This window comes from Bos taurus, chromosome 4 (genome assembly GCF_002263795.3).
Source record: "Bos taurus isolate L1 Dominette 01449 registration number 42190680 breed Hereford chromosome 4, ARS-UCD2.0, whole genome shotgun sequence".
Lineage (NCBI taxonomy): Eukaryota > Metazoa > Chordata > Mammalia > Artiodactyla > Bovidae > Bos > Bos taurus.
In genome coordinates this window covers 9501817-9521945 of record NC_037331.1, presented here as the reverse complement: position 1 = coordinate 9521945, position 20129 = coordinate 9501817, and the positions used below count along the sequence as shown (strand labels likewise).

General features: G+C 37.3%; 1 protein-coding gene across 4 annotated transcripts in view; it reads left to right on the top strand.

Moving 5' to 3' along the window:
• LRRD1 (leucine rich repeats and death domain containing 1) overlaps positions 1 to 20129 on the top strand; it is a 39459-nt gene that overhangs the window by 532 nt on the left and 18798 nt on the right. For 2 of the 4 annotated variants that reach the window (XR_009494160.1, XM_059885780.1), the window contains exon 1: positions 17466 to 19473. The exons of 1 other annotated variant lie outside the window; for it this stretch is intronic. Coding sequence is in view for 2 of the 3 variants with exons in the window: in XM_059885780.1 (XP_059741763.1) it covers positions 17548 to 19473 (1926 nt within the window). In the remaining variant the exon portion in view is untranslated. Of the gene's footprint in view, positions 1 to 17465; positions 19474 to 20129 lie in introns of those variants that run through there. One more of the 4 variants, NM_001205447.1, reaches the window with a different exon arrangement.

Sequence of the window (20129 nt, the reverse complement as noted above, 5' to 3'; positions counted from 1 at the left end):
AGTGGGATATTTTTCAGGCATGAAAGGTAAACTTTCAAATATTTGATGGCAAATCATGGTATGTTAACTATGATTTATATTCTGTGATAATGTAAATGTTTCACATCTGTACTGTTCAGTAAGGGAGTCAGCACTTAAGGGTAGTCAGTCAGTTAGTGGCTTCTCAGCACTTGAAATGTGGCCAGTATGACTGAAGAGTGAAATGTTAATTTAATTAAACCTACACTGAAATAGCCACATGTGGTTACTAGCTACCACACTAGATGATGATGCATGGTCTCGTTTTTTCAAAAATGTATGATATGCATCATTGTTATCTCTAAGAAAGGGACATCATACTTGCTTCTCCAGCATCTAATCTTCCTTTGGGTTGTTCTAACTCCCTGATATGTGTATATATGTGTGTGTGTGTGTGTGAGTATATTCATACACACACACACACACACACACACACCTCATTTCTGAGTCAGTTTCTCCTCCAATACCAGTCCAAACTGGGTGCAGTATTCATGGTCAATCTGTAGGGATCTTCACATGGAGACCAGAGCAAGCAACCCTTGTCCAATTCTGTATCTTTTAAAAACAACCCTTTTGTTACACACAGCAATGTAAATGTATGTAATGCTACCAACTGTACACTTTAAAATGATTAAACTGATAAATTGTATGTATATTTTACCACAATGAAAACAAGAAACCAACCCTTTTTCAGAAAAACAGCCAGAAACCTGAGGATACAACTACCATAAACCATGATGACCCATCAACATCACGACCCCCAGGTCTGCCATGCTTACTAAAGCACAAAAGCTGAAGCCACTTGAGGAAGCTATCCCCACAAAAGCCAACTGCACAATCTGGGCTGCTATAAAATACCAAGGTCAAAACTCTAAAGCTATAAAACATGAACCCTCACCACCCCATAGTCTCAATTTCTCTAGTTGCCTTTGTTTTTCAAAATGTTCAGCCAATGCACCAGATGTTGCAAATTGTGGTAAAGAATGACACCCTTCCCCCCGCCACCCCCGCCTCCCAAGTTCTTTATCATTAACTATAACCAAGTAGAAAAGAGTCAAAGTAACACAATTATTACTGGTAAAGCAGTTTAGAGATAGTGGTTTTGGTGTGCAGCTAAGTGAACTTGTAATAACTCACCAGTGAATTCGACATAATTACTTTGTCATGGATGGACAGCCTTGGCTCCCCCAGAAGTTATTCAGCACTCTTATTCTATGGAAGATAACCACCTGTGTGCACGCTAAGTTGCTTCAGTTGTGTCTGACTCTTTGTGACCATATGGTCTATGGCTCACCCAGCTCCCGAAAGGAGCTGAGTTCATCTGTCATCCAACTCTCCTCTTGTCTATAGAGGAGGTATAGTGGAGGAGACTCAAGGCTAAGGGCATTGCATGAGTAGACTTTCTTCCACATGGAAACCTGAGGTCAGGAGAAAGCAGTTACTCCCCCACATGTCTCAAGAAGAAAAAAAAATTTGGACAAACCAATAACCATTAAATCAAATGCATGAACAATGAAGAAGCAAATTTTACAGAACCTTTAGGGAATAGATTATTCCTATAATATTCAAAATGCTTTAAGAAGCAGATAATTCGTATGCTACCCAGTTTGTTTTAAGAGCATGGTATAACCTTGACAGTAAAATTGGACATGAACAGTACAAAAAAGGGAAACTGTTAGCAAAATTACTCTTAAAAGCATAAAAGTTCTGAGTAAATGTTATATTTAATTCAGAAAAAGTAATCTATCATGACCAAGTTTGATTTATCCAAGAAATGCCACATGTTCAATAAAGAAAATCTATTAATATACCACATTAGCAGATTAAAGTAATAAGACAGATAGCAGCTGTCATTTCTCCACATGGTGCTGAAGGGCTTAACAAATGTATTAAGACCATAAGAATAAACAAGAGTCAGAGAAGTGGAAAAGAAGAAACAAAAATTGCCAATATTTATGATATTGTCCCTATAGAATATCCAGGAGAATGTGTAAAGTTATTAGAACTAATAAGAGCGTCCAATCAAATTGCTGGATACAAAATCAACATACAAAGATTAGTAGTGTTCCTGTATACCAATATTTTAAAAACTGAAAGAAGAAACATAGGAAACATATATCATTCCCAATAGAAATAGAGCTATATCACATTATTAACTAGGAAGACTTAATGACATAAATATATCACTTTTTTCCCAAATTAATTTATAAACTTAATTCAATACTTACTGAAGTACAAGCAAGAGATTTTATGGAACTTGATATACTTATCTTGAAATTGATCTGGCAATGTAAACAGCTTGTGGGATCTTAGTTCCGCAACCAGGGATTGAACCCAGGCCCTCGGCAGTGAGAGTGAGGTCCTAACTACTGGACTGCCAAAGAATTCCTTTCACTTTACTCACAATTCTGGGTTAGCCATTCGGAGTTGGATCAGCTGAACAGTTCCTCTGATAGCCCTGGCAAGGTTCCCCCACCAATTTGTGGTCAGGTGGGTCACTCTGCTTTGGAGTGTCGGGTGGTTAAAAGCTCGAGTGACAAGTCACATGTCTCTCGTCATCCAATAGGCGAGCCCAGACTTCTTCACATAGGCAGGGGTCTTAAGAACTGTTGGGAAGCCAGTTTGTAAGTTCCAGTATCTGTCAAAACTCTGCTTGCATCATGTTTGCTAATGCTCCATTATCCAAAAATAAGTCACATGGCCAACCTGAGATTCAAGAGGTGAGGAAACAGATTCTACATACAAAGTTAGGAAACATTTATGGCCCTTTTGAAATTTCTGATTCTGCTTTCTGCCCTGGGGGCTGAACAATATGGACATCTTTAAGTGTTTCTCATGCTCTTTGGCTTCCCCTGGGCTCAGCCAACGGAAACAGCAGCAGAAGATAAGCGGAGAGTGAGATTAAGGATTTATGCCCTTGGTTCTCTTGCTGCAGACTGACTGGTTCCTCCAGCCAAAGGCCCAGCTCCAATCAGGTGGTTTTTCTCCTACAGTCTGACAAAACACATCATAGAAATAGAAAATTATAGATCCAATTACTTGGGCTCAGCCATAATTGAAATCATAATTAAAGCCTTAAGCCATACATTTTGAGAAACTTTTGAGTAGAATCATTCGGACAAGGACTATTTTAATAACCTTTAATACTCAGGTGTTTTGTTAAAGTGAGCAGATAGGTGACTCAGATGGTAAAGAATCTGCCTGCAGTGTAGGAGACCTGGGTTTGATCCCGGGGTCAGGAAGATGCCCTGGAGAAGGGAACGGTTACCCACTCCAGTATTCTTGCCTGGAGAATTCCATGGATAGAGGAACCTGGTGGGTTATGGTCCATGGGGCCACAAAGAGTCGATTATATTTGGGCTTCGCTGGTAGCAAAGATGGTAAAGAATTTGCCTGCAGTGCAGGAGACCCCAGTTTGATTCCTGTGTCGGGAAGATACCTGGAGAAGGGAATGACTACCCACTCCAGTATTCTTGCCTGGAGAACTCCATGGACAGAGGAGCCTGGCAGGCTATATAGTCCAGGGGGTTGCAAAGAGCTGGACACGACTGAATCACTCACTCACTTCACTAACACTCAGTTAAAGCAGAAGCCAAAAGGGTACTGATTAAGCCACAGTCCAGTCTGGCATGGTTATTGTCCTATTGAAGTTAGATCTATGCATGGAAATAATATAATTTAATATGTCTCCTATTATGGACCTCTATGTTATTGCCAATCTATTACTATCACAAACAATGCTTTTTCTGTCAACTTAAGAATTCATTCTCCTTTAATCAAAATAATACATTATGATAAACAGTAAGGAGGAAGGAAAGTTATGACCAACATAGATAGCATATTGAAAAGCAGAGACATTACTTTGCCAACAAAGGTCCGTCTAATCAAGGCTGTGGTTTTTCCAGTGGTCAGGTATGGATGTGAGAGTTGGACTGTGAAGAAAGCTGAGTGCTGAGGAATTGATGCTTTTGAACTGTGGTGTTGGAGAAGACTCTTGAGAGTCCCTGGGACTGCAAGGAGATCCAACCAGTCCATTCTAAAGGAGATCACTCCTGAGTGTCCTTTGGAAGGAATGATGCTAAAGCTGAAACTCCAGTACTTTGACCACCTCATGTGAAGAGTTGACTCACTGGAAAAGACTCTGATGCTGGGAGGGATCGGGGGCAGGAGGAGAAGGGGACGACAGAGGATGAGATGGCTGGATGGCATCACTGACTCGATGGACATGAGTTTGAGTGGACTCTGGGAGTTGGTGATGGACAGGGAGACCTGGCGTGCTGCGATTCATGGGAGTTGCAAAGAGTCGGACATGACTGAGCGACTGAACTGAACTGAACTGAGGAATTCACTGCATAGCAAAGGAACTATATTCAATATCTTGTGATAAATTATAATGGAAAAGAATTTTTAAAAATAATATATACATATGTATAACCAAACCACTTTGTTGTAGACTTAAAACTAAAACAATAGTGTAAATCAACTATAGAAAGTGAAAGTGAAGTCGCTCAGTCGTGTCCGACTCTTAGGGACCCCATGGACTATAGCCCACCAGGCCCTCCGTCCATGGGATTTTCCAGGTAAGAGTACTGGAGTGGGGTGCCATTGCCTTCTCTGACTACTATACTTCAATATAAAAAGTATTTTTATATTGAAGTATTTTACTAAAGTATTCTCTATTCTCATGTCATGAAAACATCCTCTTAATATCATGTACTTAAAAGTCTTACTGTTTTACTTTTCACATTTAAATCTGTAGTCCACCTAAGATTGACTTTTGTGGATGGCAAGATAGGGGTCAAAAATCTTTTGCTTTCTGTATGGATTCCCAGTTGACCCAGAATCAAGAGCCATTCTCTCCCCATTATTATTAATGCCATCTTTGTCACAGATGAAGGTCCATGTATGCATGGGTCTCATCCTCTTAATGTCAGCCTTTCTGTGATCTTATACTTTAGAATCCTCTTACATGTTTTCTTTCTTTCTTTTTTTTTTAAACAAATCGGTTCCTTTTTCCATTCATCTATTTGATTATCAACGTATTTAGACTGGATACTCAATTCTACACTGACGGTGACTTTCACCAAAGTTGCTAGGAATTCTTTTCTCATTTTGTTATTCCTTTTTGTTAAGTGTCCCCTCCCATCTGATTGCTCTCATGATATTTTCATTGTTTGTAATGTTCTATAATTGCAGGATAAAGCTTTTTATTTATTCTGTTTTGGGTATTGTTATACATCATGGATCTGTGGATTCATACTTTTCATCAGTTCTGGAACATTCTTAGCCATTATTGTTAATTTTTTCATAATTTTATTTATTTATTTTTGGCTGTGCTGGGTTTTTGTTGCTGCACAGACTTTTTCTCTAGTTGCTGCGAGTGGAGGCTACTCTCCAGTTGTGGTGTGAGGGCTTCTCATTGTCATGGCTTCTCTTGTTGCAGAGCATGAGCTCTGGGTGCAAGGGCTTCAGTAGTCGTGGGACACGGCTCAACAGTCGTGGCTTCCAAGCTCTAGAGCACAGGCTCAGCAGTTGTGGCGCACGGGTGTAGCTGCTCTGCAGCATGTGGAATTTTTCCCAGACCAGGGATCAAACCTGCATTGGCAGGCGAATGCTTTGCCACTGAGCTACCAGGGAAGCCCTCATTATTTTTAAAATACTGCTTTTGCTTCATTGTCTTCACTTTTTCCTTTTGAAACTCTAATTAGATATATGTTAGTCCATTAAATTTTCCATGTGCTGACTTATAATTTCCATCTCCTTATCTCTCTTTACTACATTCTGGATATATCTTTCATATTTTCTAGTTAAATACTTGTCCAGTTGTTCTAGCATCATTATTGAAAAGAGCAGTTTTTCCCCAACACTACAAAGTCCCATCTTTTTCATAAATCAAGTATCTGTATATCATAATCAAATGTCTGTTTCTGGGACTTGTATATTTTCTACTGATCTATTTGTGTATTCTTGTACCAACTCCATATCCCCTCAATTGCTGTGGCTTCATAATGAGTCTTGATACCAAGAAGCAAGTCCTCCCACCTGATTTTCCCCCTTTAAGAGTGTCATAACTATTCTTGGCCCTTTGTTGTCCAAGCAGTTTTAAAAATCAACTTGTCAAGTTCCACAAAAATAAGGTTGGGGTTTTTATAACAATTTTGCTGCATGTATAGATCTGGGGCAGACAGGTCGTGGGAGAAGACTGCCACAGAGGCAGTCCAGAGCCCAGGCAGTGGCAGGGCCACCTCAGTTCTTGCAGCTTTAATACCCTGACCCCAGCACCACACTACTGCACACCATAGCCTTGCACTAGATTTGGGACAAACACAACAGAGAAAGGGATGCAACCTCGGGTTTCTTCTGGGTGGAACTGCAGATGCCTACACAGGCGGCACATAGGTTTGCTGTGACCACATGTGCCTCCCTTGCTTTAGCAATCATCTCCTTTGGAGCAAGGCACACAAACAAGGGCAATGGAGTCTGATCAAACTGGGCCCACAGAGCTTCTACTCCAACAGCTGGGGAGCAGATCCCATCCCTAATAGGGCAATGACAGCCACAGAGGAAGCCCCACTTCACATCCAGCACAATCTCTAAACACAACATCAATCACACTTCCTAGCAAGGGACAACAGTCAGCACACTCTGAAGAAAGACATGGTTATTATCTATACCAAAACCAACCTTTACACCAAAAATATTGAAAACACACAGTGTTCACAGGGATGATCTTACATAAAAACACCCCTTTAAGACCACAATAGATAATTATTCCTCCTAAATTCTGAGAGACTTAGAGTTAAGTAAAATGAAAAAGCAGAGAAACTACTTTTAATCAAAAGAACAAGAGAAATCCCCTGAAAAAAATAATGGAACAGACCTCAATAGCCTATCAGACCCTGAGTTCAAAAAGCAAGCAATAAAAATGCTAAAGAAATTAAGAAAGGTTATTGATAAAAAGGTAGCTCACTGTAACAATGAACTAAATGTATACTAATTAAATAATTTTCTATTAAAAAAAAAAAAAAAAAGAGTCTGCCTGCAATGCGGGAGACACAGGTTCAATCCCTGGGTCTGAAAGATCCCTTGGAGAGGAAATGGCCACCCACTCCAGTATTCTTGGCTGGAAAATCCCATGGATGGAGAAGACTGGCGGGCTATGGCCACCCACTCCAGTATTCTTGGTTGGAAAATCCCATGGATGGAGAAGACTGGCGGGCTACAGTCCATGCGGTCGCAAAGAGTCAGACACGACTGAACAGCTAACACTTCCATTTTTCTAGATGTCCTAAGACTTGGAGCTTGGTTGCCTGGGGAACCAGTTGAGATTAGATGGTGGGAACTTTCAGTCCTCAAAAAAAAAAAAAAAAAAAGATGAGTCAATCAAACTATTCAATTGCTGAAATAAAAACCAATCTAGAAGCAATGAATAGCACCATATGACAAAGAAGAACAAATAAGTGATCTGCAAAATAGAATAATGGAAATCATGCTGTTGATAGCAACACGTGGGATCTATGTGATAATATAAAGTGTGCTAACTTAACACTTAATAGGACTTCCCGAAGGAAAAGAGACAGAAAAGCAGGGATCGAAAAAGTATTGGGAGAAATTATGGCTGAAAACTTTCCAATGTAAAGAAGGAAATAGATATTCAAGTACAGGAAACACAGAGAATCCAAAACGATATGAACCCAAACAGATCTGTAGCAAGACACATCATAATTAAAATGGCCAAAGTTAAAGAGAGGATTCTGAAGACAGCAAAAGAAAAATACAGATTAAGTTATAAGGGGAGTCTCATAAGACTATCAACTGATTTCTCTGCAGAAACTTTGCAAGCCAGAAGGGAGTGGCATGATGTATTCAAAGTCATGAGAGGGAAATACTGTAAACTAAACTATTCTGTCCAGCAAGATTATCATTTAAAATAGAAGGTGAAATTAAAAAAAAGTCACAGGTAAGCTAAAACTAAAAGAATTCAGTAATATTAAACCCACCCTAAAAGAAATACTGAAGGGTCTTCTCTAAATAGAAAAGAAGCAAGAATCTATAGGAAATGGAAAATCATGATAAGAAAGGCAAATGAATAAAAGATTTGAGGATAGTTAAATAAACCAGTACATAGTTTAAAAAACAAACAAAATATTTTTGTAAAAGTGATTATAACTATTACAATAAACAGCAAAAGGATAAGCATGAAGATATAAAGCAAGACATCAAAACTGCAGAGTGTGGGGAAAGAAGTATAAAAATTAGATTTTTAGAATGTGTTTGAACTTGTATAACTGTCAGTTTAAAGCAAGTGGGTATAATCATGGGTAACATACTTGAAAACTAGGTTAACCACAAATCAAACACATACAACAGATTCACAAAAACCAAAAAACAAGGAACTTAAGCACACTACAAAAGAAAATCATCAAACCACAAAAATAAAAAGAAGAAATGAGCAAACTACAAAAACAGAGTTTAAAATGGCAGTACTACATACCTACCAAGAGTTACTTTAAGTGACAATGGAATAGGTACTCTAATCAAACGACATACAGTAGCAGATTGGACTAAAGAAATAAGAATCTACAATATGCCACCAACAAGACTCTCACTTCAGGGTGAAAGACACACACAGAATAAAAGTGAGGGAATGGGAAAATATGTTTCATGCAAAGCAAATGGAAATTATAAGAAAGCAGAGGTAGCAATACTCAAATCAAACAAAATAGAGTTTAAAACAAAAGTCATAAAGAAAGATAAATAAGGATATTATATAATGATAAATGGATCAATAAAACAAGAGGATATTACACTCATTGACATATATGCATTCAATATAGGAGCACATAAATATATAAAACAAATGCTAACAGACATAAAGGGAGAAAACAATAGCACACCACCAACATTAATGGACAGATCACCTGGACAAAAAAGTCAAGAAGGCAACAGAAGGCAACAAATGATACAACAGACCAGTTGGACTTAATTAATATCTATGCTGCTGCTGCTAAGTCACTTCAGTCGTGTCCGACTCTGTGTGACCAGAGATGGCAGCCCACCAGGCTCCCCCGTCCCTGGGATTCTCCAGGCAAGAACACTGGAGTGGGTTGCCATTTCCTTCTCCAACTAATTAATATCTATAGGACACTATTTCCGGGAGCCGGTGAGGCATTCCACTTGTGACAAAGGTCATGAGGAAGGAGGCTCGGCATACACAAAGGCGGGATCAAGCCTCAGGAGTCCCCCTGGATATTCTCGAGCATCTACCCCCAAAAAACCAGAGTCTGCCTACTTTATTGCTTTGTGCTCTCACCTCTGACTTTACTGGGGGCTGTCCCCCACCACCATCTCGCTCTCTCTGTCAAAGAGTTAATTTACAGCTCCAATTAATAAAGTTCCTGGGCAACTAGGAGTGTTTAAATCCAAACCCCTCAGATAGCTCTCTAACTCGCCTGACAAGTTTACCCGGACTCCTACAGCTATGCATACGATTGTTTACAGTCTCCCAGCCTCGAGAGGCACGGGAAGCTTAAGATATTCAAATAGCTTAGAACTTCTCAGAGAGTTAGAAACTGTCAGAATAAACTAGTAAAGGATTTCATTGATGAGCCAATGCTTGTTGCCAAGTTTTCACATCCCCTGTATTGTATCCTTGAATATGTATTAATTAATTAATAGTTGGTATGTAGAAAAAATAAGTAGTGGCCTTGGTGTTAGTAACTTTAGACCCTTAAGGTAATAAATTCTTTCCTTTGTTGTAAACCTATTACACAGCTGCCCTATAGGAATGCAATTTTATCTTCAGAAGATGGCGCCAAACCTTAAAATAATTACCCTTAGAGAAAATAAGTCTTTGTTGATAAGTCTTTGTCAAGAGTCATAAAATGTTAATAGGCCTTCTGGCCAGAAGATGATGTAAATCACCTAAACCATTTGTATATGATAAGTTTGCAGGAAAGAAACCCTGGTTTTTGATAAGGATCAAAGACTGCTGACTTTGCATCCCCTATTATCCTCTGTGTGTAACTTAGGGTATATAAGCCCCTGTTGAAAATAAAGCTACAGGCCTTGCTCACCAAAGCTTGGTCTCCCCATGTCATTCTTCCCCTCAATTTCCAGCTGAGTCTCCATCTGGAGCGCAGATATCCTCTGCGACCATTTATTTGCCTGGGCTTCTAAGACCCACTTGAGAAGGTGTCTAAGGTGGGGCACCTTCTGCTATTCGAGAGGGCGCCTGTGGTCTCCATGGTCAGAGCTAACCTGGTGTCACGGGTTATATTGATTTTCCGCGTAAACCAAGCTACTCAGCTTCTTTTCTCCACTGAATTTTCCTACTGAGCTATCCTCATTCTATTACTCTTTATATCTTTGATAAATAAATAAATAAATAGGTCGCCGAAGCCGTCTCTCCTTCGAATACCCTGGATCAGCCGGGGCTGGACCTCGGCACACTATATACCAAAAAAAGTGAAATACACATTCTTTCCAAATGCACATGAAACAGTCTCTAGAATGGACCACATACTAGGTCACAAAACAAGTCTCAACACATTAAAGAGGATAGAAATTACTTTAAGCATCTTTTCTGACTACAGTGGCATGATACTAGAAATCAACCACAGAAAGAAAAATGGGAAAAGAATGAATGCATGAAAACTAAACAACATTTTACTAAAAAACCAGTGGGTCAACAATGAAATCAAAGAAGAAATCAGAATATACCTTGAGACAAAAAAAAAAGTAACTACAACCTTACAAAAATCTCTGAGATACAGCAAAAGCAGTTCTAAGAGGGGAGTTCATAGTGATACAAGTCTACCTCAAGAAATAAGAAAAATCTCAAATAAACCATTTCACCAGTAACCTAAAAGAATTATACAAAGAAGAACAAACAAAACCCAAATGCAGAAGGAGGAAGGAAATAATAAAGATCATAGGTGAAATAATTAAAATGGAGATTGAAAAAACAATAATAAGAAAATCAATAATACTAAGACCTGTGCATTTGTGTCTGTGTGTGTTTAAAAATTAAAAAATTTACAAACCTCTAGTCAGGCTTTGGTTCAGTTCAGTCGAGCAGTCATATCCAACTCTTTGTGACCCCATGAACCGCAGCACGCCAGGCCTCACTGTCCATCACCAACTCCTGTAGTTCACCCAAACCCATGTCAGTGATGCCATCCAGCCATCTCATCCTCAGTCGTCCCCTTCTCCTCCTGCCCTCAACCTTTCCCAGCTTCAGGGTCTTTTCAAATGTCAGCTGTTCACATCAGGTGGCCAAAGTATTGGAGGTTCAGCTTCATCATCAGTCCTTCCAATGAACACCCAGGACTGATCTCCTTTAGGATGGACTGGTTGGATCTCCTTGCAGTCCAAGGGACTCTCAAGAGTCTTCTCCAACACCACAGTTCAAAAGCATCAATTCTTCGGTGCTCAGCTTTCTTTATAGTCCAGCTCTCACATCCATACATGACCACTGGAAAAACCATAGCCTTGACAGGACAGACCTTTGTGGACAAAGTAATGTCTGCTTTTTAATATGCTGTCTAGGTTGGTCATAACTTTCCTTCTAAGTAGTAAGCATCTTTTAATTTCATGGCTGCAGTCACCATCTGCAGTGATTCTGGAGCCCAGAAAAATAAAGTCAGCCACTGTTTCCAGTTTCCCCATCTATTTGCCATGAAGTGATGGTACCATATGCCATGATCTTAGTTTTCTGAATGTTGAGCTTTACACAAACTTTTTCACTCTCTTCTTTCACTTTCACCAAGAGGCTCTTTAGTTCTTCACTTTCTGCCGTAAAGGTGGTGTCATCTGCATATCTGAGGTTATTGACATTTCTCCCGGCAATCTTGATTCCAGCTTGTATTTCATCCAGCCCAGCGTTTCTCATGATGTACTCTGCATAAAAGTTAAATAAGCAGGGTGACAATATACAGCCTTGACGTACTCCTTTTTCCTATTTGGAACCAGTCTGTTGTTACATGTCCAGTTCTTTTTTTTTTTTTCTTACATGTCCAGTTCTAACCTTGGCTTCCTGACCTGCATACAAGTTTCTCAAGAGGCAGGTCAGGTGGTCTGGTATTCCCATCTCTTTCAGAATTTTCCACAGTTTATTGTGATCCACATAGTCAAAGGCTTTGGCATAGTCAATAAAGCAGAAATAGATGTTTTTCTGGAACTCTCTTCCTTTTTCGATGATCCAGCAGATGTTGGCAATTTGATCTCTGGTTCCTCTGCCTTTTCTAAAACCAGCTTGAACATCTGGAAGTTCACGGTTCACATATTGCTGAAGCCTGGCTTGGAGAATTTTGAGCATTACTTTACTAGCATGTGAGATGAGTGCAATTGTGTGATAGTTTGAGCATTCTTTGGCATTGCCTTTCTTTGGGATTGGAATGAAAACGGACCTTTTCCAGTCCTGTGGCCACTGCTGAGTTTTCCAAATTTGCTGACATATTGAGTGCAGCACTTTCACAGCATCATCTTTCAGGATTTGAAATAGCTCAACTGGAATTCCATCACCTCCACTAGCTTTGTTCATAGTGATGCTTTCTAAGGCCCACTTGACTTCACATTCCAGGATGTCTGGCTCTAGGTGAGTATAAGCAATCACACCATTGTGATTATCTGAGTCGTGAAGATCTTTTTTGTATAGCTCTTCTGTGTATTCTTGCCACCTCTTCTTAATATCTTCTGCTTCTGTTAGGCCCATACCATTTCTGTCTTTTATTGAGCCCATCTTTGCATGAAATGTTCCCTTGGTATCTCTAATTTTCTTGAAGAGATCTCCAGTCTTTCCCATTCTATTGTTTTCTTCTATTTGTTTGCACTGATCATTGAGGAAGGATTTCTTATCTATCCTTGCTATTCCTTGGAACTCTGCACTCAAATGAGTATATATTTTGTTTTCTCCTTTGTTTTTTGCTTCTCTTCTTTTCACAGCTATTTGTAAGGCCTCCTCAGAGAGCCATTTTGCTTTTTGCATTTCCTTTTGGGGGATGGTCTTGAGCCCTGTCTCCTGTATAATGTCACAAACCTCTGTCCATAGTTCATCAGGCACTCTTTCTATCAGATCTAGTCCCTTAAATCTATTTCCCACTTCTACTGTATAACCGTAAGGGGTTTGATTTAGGTCATACCTGAATGGTCTAGTGGTTTCCACTACTTTCTTCAAGTTAAGTCTGAATTTGGCAATAAGGAGTTCATGATCTGAGCCACAGTCAACTTCTGGTCTTGTTTTTGCTGACTATAGAGAGCTTCTCCATCTTTGGCTGCAAAGCATATAATCAGTCTGATTTCGGTGTTGACCATCTGGTGATGTCCATGTGTAGAGTCTTATCTTTTGTTGTTGGAAGAGGGTGTTCACTATGACCAGAGCATTCTCTTGGCAGAACTCTATTAGCCTTTGCCCTGCTTCATTCTGTACTCCAAGGCTAAATTTGCCTGTTACTCCAGGTGTTTCTTGACTTCCTACTTTTGCATTCCAGTCCCCTATAAAGAAAAGGACATTTTTTGGGGGTGTTAGTTCTAGAAGGTCTTGTAGGTCTTCATAGAACTGTTCAACTTCAGCTTCTTCAGCGTTACTGGTCAGGGCATATACTTGGATTACTGTGATATTAAATGGTTTACCAAGAAGAAAAGAGAGGGAACCCAAATTCAACAAAATAAGAAATTAGGAGAAATAACAACTGATACCACAGAAATACAAAATAATAATATTAAGAATAATTAAATGGTAGGAAACCTAGACGAAATGGACCCATGTCTAGAAACACATAGCTTGCAAAAACTGGGTCAAAAACAAGCAGATAATTTGAACAGACCAATCACTAGAAGTAAAACATAATCCATAATAAAATTCTGTGCAAACAAAAGTCAGGACTGAACAGCTTCACTTAGGAATTCTACCAAACATACAAAGATCCTACACTGATCCTTCACAAATTATTCCAAAAAACTGAAAAAGAGGGAAATTCATTCCATGAAGTCACTATTACCCTATGCCAAAACCAGACAAAGATACAACAAAAAAGAAAATTACAGGTCCATATATTTGATGACTATAGATGCAAAAATTGCCAACAAATATTAGGAAACTGAATCCAACACCACATAAAAAGGATCATACACCATGATCAAGTTAGATTCATTCCAGGGTCACAAGGATAGTTCAGCATATGTAAATCAATCAGTTGATACACCACCACCAACAGAAGAAAAGACAAAAGCCACATGATCATCTCAACAGATGCAGAAAAAGCATTTGACAAAATTCAATATCCATTCATGATAAAAACTCTTACCAAAGTGGGTAGAGAGGAACATATCTCAAATAATAAAAGCCATTTGTGAAAAACCCACAGTCAACATAATATTCAATGGTGAAAAGCTGAAAGCCTTTCTACTAAATTCAGAAACTAGACAGGATACCCACTCTCACCGCTTCTATTCATCATAGTATTAGAAGTCCCAGCCACAGCAATCAGGCATGAAAAAGAGATAAAAGGCATAGAAATTGTAAATGAAGAGGTAAAACTGTCACTATTTCCAGGTGTCATGATAATCTATATATAGAACCCTAAAATATCCATATAAAAATTATTAGAACTAATCTGTGAATTCAGCAAGGTAGCAGAATATAAGATTAATATATATATATCTCTCTTGCATTTCTTCACACTAACAAGGAAATGCCAGAAAGAGAAAGTTTTTAAAAAATCCTGTTTATTCAGGATGGGGAACTCATGTATACCTGTGGCGGATTCATTTCGATATTTGGCAAAACCAATACAATATTGTAAAGTTTAAAAATAAAATAAAATTTAAAAAAATAAAATTAAATTAAATAAAATTTAAAAATAAAATAAATTAAAAAATCCTGTTTAAAAGTAACTTAAGAAAAACCTAAGAATAAACTTACCCAAGAATGGAAAAGATTTACACAATGAAAACTACAAAACATTGATAAAGAAATTGAAGGTGAGTCAAAGAAATCAAGAGATACCCTATGCTCTTGGATTGGAAGAATTAATACTGTTAAAATGGCCATACAATGCAATCTACAGATTTAATGCAATCCCTCTCAATATATGCATGACATTTACCACAAACTATAATAAATAATCCTAAATTTTATATGGAGCCACAGAAGACCTAGAGTTGCCAAAGCAATCCTGAGGAAAAAGAACAAAGTTGGAGGCATAACCCTTCAAGACTTCAGACTATACTACAAATATACAGTAATCAAAACAGCGCAGTACTGACACAAAAACTGACATATGGATCATTGGAGCAGAATAAAGAGCCCAGGGACAAACACACACCCATAGTCCATCAATCTACTACAAAGGAGATAAGAATATACAAAGGATAAAAGACTCTTTTAACAAGTGATGTTGGGAAAACTGGACAACTACAAGTAAATCAATGAAATTAGGACACTCTCTCACACCACATACAAAAATAAACTCACAATGGTTTAAGGAACTAAATATAAGACATGATTCCATAAAATTCCTAGAACAAAATATGGACAAGACATCCTGACATAAATCATAGTAATATTTTCTTAGATCAATCTCCCAAGGCAAAAGAAATAAAAGCAAAAATAAACAAACAGGACCTAATCAAACTTAGAGCTTTTGCAAAGCATTTAAGAAACCACCAACAAAATGAAAAGGCAACATAAGGAATGGGAGAAAATATTTTTGAATAATGCAACAAAGGATTAATATCCAAAATATACAAACAGCTAATATAACTCAACATTGAAGAAAACAACCAAACCAAAAAAAAAAAAAAAAACAACCCAGAAAGCCTAAATAGACATTTATTCAGAGAAGACATACAGATGCATAAAAAATGCTCAACATCTCTAACTATTAGAGAAATGCAAGTCAAAACCACAATGAGGTAGCACTTCACATTAGTCAAAATGGCCATCGTCTACAAATAATAAATGCTGGAGTGGGTGTGGAGAAAAGGAAACCCTATACACGGTTGGTGCGAAGGTAAATTGGTGCAGCCACTATGGAAAACAGTATGGAGGTGTCTTAAAAAGATAGCTACCACATAGTTCAGCAATTCCACTCCTGGGTATATATCTGGAAAAGATGAAAACTCTAATTAAAAAGATACACACACCCCAATGTTCACGGAAGCACTATTTACAATAGCCAAGACATGGAACTCATCAACAGATGACTCCCTTAAGATGCGGTGCGTGTGTGTGTGATGGAATAATACTTAGCCATAAAAAAGAATGAAATATTGCCATTTGCAGAAACACGATGGACCAAGAGAATATTATTCTTAGAGAAGCAAGTCAGATAAAGACAAGTATTATATGGTATCATTTACATGTGGAATCTAAAAAAAAATACAAACGAACACATATATACAAAACAGAAATAGACTCACAGGCATCAAAAAACAAACTTATGGTTATGCTTACCAAAGGGGAAAGGTGGCAGAGGGAGATAAATTAGAGGAGTATGGGACTAACAGATACAAAGTACTATACATAAAATAGATAAGCAGCGCGGATTTACTGCATCACACAGGGAACTATATTCAATATCTTGTAATAACCTATTGTAGAAAATAATCTGCAAAAATATTACTGAATCACTTTGCTGTATACCTGAAACTAACACAATACTATAAATCAACCATATTTCAATTAATAATAATAATAATTTGTTAATATAGGGAGTTGTGTAGACAAGTACTGGAGTGCTGAAAAGATAAAGGTGAGACTTCAGCAACAGAGACAATAAAAATAAGTAGCAGCTACCACCCCTGGGGATGCAGATTGGGTTGTTAAAACGAATAAACTTGAAAGAGGGACCTACAGAGATCAAATTCAGACCTCTTGAGGAGGTTGCTCCCTAGCTGTGGAGGTTCCTCAAGAGTTACACAAAAGACTTAAAGTCAGACATTAATCCTTGAAAAGGTTGTTTTCCCTCTAGTTTACTTTTACTGAAAGCATCCCCACTTCCTTAAGACATTTTATTTTCACCTATTGGAGAACTGTCATACACGAGAATTTGTTGGGACAAGATACTTCAATACCAGATGTAAATCTACCATATGTAAACAAACCCACAAAAGACTGAAAGTCTCTACATGTGGCACGAGGGAGTCACTGGCTACACCCTGTCTTCCAAAAACTTGAGTTCTTTCATTCCCTTATGTGTCCTTTCTCATTTTCTTTGATATTTTTATTCCTTTCTATAATCTTAATGTGATTTTAAGAGTATCATGTGATAAATGCATCCAATCAATAAACTGTCTTTAGCCAGTAATTATATATAAGTTAATTAATTATAAATGTTTTTTAATGATTATGAAATTATTCATTATAGAATAAAAATTATTGTATTAAAATTCTTTTGTAACTTTAACATCTTTATTATATCTCTTAACATCAACATTTGTTTTGTAGGTTCAAAGGAAAAAAATTAAACGTGAAAATTATAACTGAGTTACATTCTTGTATTGGTATAAAATATACCCACAAATAAGATGTCTGAAAAGAAGCGTACTTCAGAAGAGCTAGAGGATATCATTAGTCGATATAGAAAAGAATCTAGATCACGGTCAGTGGAGGAATCTGGACTTACTAAAGAAACATCAAACTTGTTAAAGGAAGATTCTGATGAGACATCGTCCAACCAAATTTATGAAACGCATCCTAGTAAAAACACATTAGCATCTTCCTCTGGAAGTAAGTCTAAGAAAAATGAAGAACAAAGGAAAAGTCTCCAATTTTCTGAAACAATTACTACATATGACAGCCTGCAGTCAAAAACTGGAATTTCACAAAATTCATCATTATCAGAAACTGAGATGAGGGCTGAATATCAGGCTTTTGTTGACTCCCTATCTCATGAAACATTAGGAAAAATTAGTCCACAACTCTCTGAAGAAAATCAGAAAGGATCTGGCTTACCATCAGATAACTTCACAATTAACCTCAAAGCCAAGGGTTTACAAGAATTCCCTAAGGACATTTTAAAAGTCAAATATGTAAAATATCTGTATTTAGATGAGAATGAAATCAAAAGTTTTAAAGGGGCAGACTCAAGGGATATGCTAGGACTTGAAATTCTATCCATACAAAAAAATGGGCTATCAACACTTCCATCTGAAATTCAGTTACTTCATAATTTAAAACTATTAAATGTCAGTTACAACCAAATATCACATATACCTAAAGAAATATCACAGCTTGGGAATATCAAGGAACTATTTTTAAATAACAATTGCATTGAGGATTTTCCTTCTGGCTTGGAAAGTCTTAAAAACTTGGAAATTTTAAATTTGGCTAAAAATAAGTTAAGACATATACCGGATGCCCTGTCTAGTTTGAAAAACTTGAGGGCTCTTAATCTGGAATATAATCGGTTAACAATATTTCCTAAAGCTTTGTGCTTCCTTCCCAAGTTAATTTCACTAAATCTTACTGGAAACCTGATAAACAGTTTGCCAAAAGAAATTAAGGAGCTTAAAAATTTAGAAAAACTTTTACTGGATCACAATAAACTTACTTTTTTGGCTGTGGAAATTTTTTTATTGCTCAAAATGAAAGAACTCCAACTGACAGACAATAAATTGGAAGTTATTTCAAACAAAATTGAGAATTTTAAGGAACTCAGGATTCTAATACTTGATAAAAATTTATTGAAAGACATGCCAGAGAACATTTCCCACTGTGCAGTGTTGGAATGCCTTAGTCTTAGTGATAATAAATTAACAGAACTTCCTAAGAACATCCATAAGCTTAAAAATTTAAGAAAACTCCATATAAACAGAAACTATCTAGTGAAAATACCTGAATATATTTCACATCTTAATAATATGTTCAGCCTAGAATTTTCAGGAAATTTTATCACAGATTTTCCCATTGAAATAAAAAGCTGCAAAAACATAGCTAAAGTTGAATTGAGTTATAATAAAATAATGTATTTTCCACTAGGTTTGTGTGCTTTAGACTCTCTTCATTATTTGAGTTTAAATGGAAATTATATTTCAGAAATACCTGTAGACATATCTTTCAATAAACAACTGCTTCATTTAGAATTTAATGAAAACAAACTCCTTTTATTTTCTGAGCACTTATGTTCTCTTATTAATCTTGAATACCTGGATCTTGGTAAAAACAAAATAAGGAAAATACCACCATCTATTTCCAACATGGTATCACTCCATGTTCTTATTTTATGCTATAATAAGTTGGAAACTTTCCCCACAGAAGTGTGTACTTTAGACAATTTGAGAGTACTTGATCTTTCAGAAAACCAAATACAGACTATACCTTCAGAAATCTGTAACTTAAAAGGAATCCAGAAATTAAACATCTCAAACAATCAATTTATATATTTTCCTGTTGAACTTTGCCACCTTCAATCACTGGAAGAATTGAATATAAGCCAGATAAATGGGAAAAAGGTAAGAGACAGCTTGGGCTTTGTGAGGAAGGGAGGGCTGAGGGGATCAGAGTCTAAGCTGCAGTGTGTGTGTATTTAATTTAGCTGGAATATTTTATTTTTTGACCTCAAACATGGCTTACAAATAAACTTTGCAACACAAGAGTTTAACAGGAAAACATTTCACTAAAATGAAATACCAAGTAATTAAAGGTGACAAATTTATAGATTTATTTTCACTTAACTTATAGATGTAACATAAACACATTATTGAAAATTTGGAAAATTGACAAAAAAGAAGTAAAAATAAATTCCGGAAGTACTGGACATATGTTGATACAACTTACTTTTGAAAGTGAAAGTGAAGTCGCTCAGTTGTGTCCGACTCTTTGCGACCCCATGGACTGTAGCCTACCAGGCTCCTCTGTCCATGGGATTTTCCAGGCAATAGTACTGGAGTGGATTGCCATTTCCTTCTCCAGGGGATCTTCCCAACCCAGGATTGAACCCAGGTCTCCTGCATTGTAGACAGACGCTTTACCATCTGAGCCATCAGGGAAGTCCTAACTTACTTTTACTCTTGCTTTTTCTTATTTATATAATTTTATAAGCAATTGTAGAAATACTGCATACTCAATTTTAAAGTCTTCCATTTTCACTTAACATATACAAATTTAC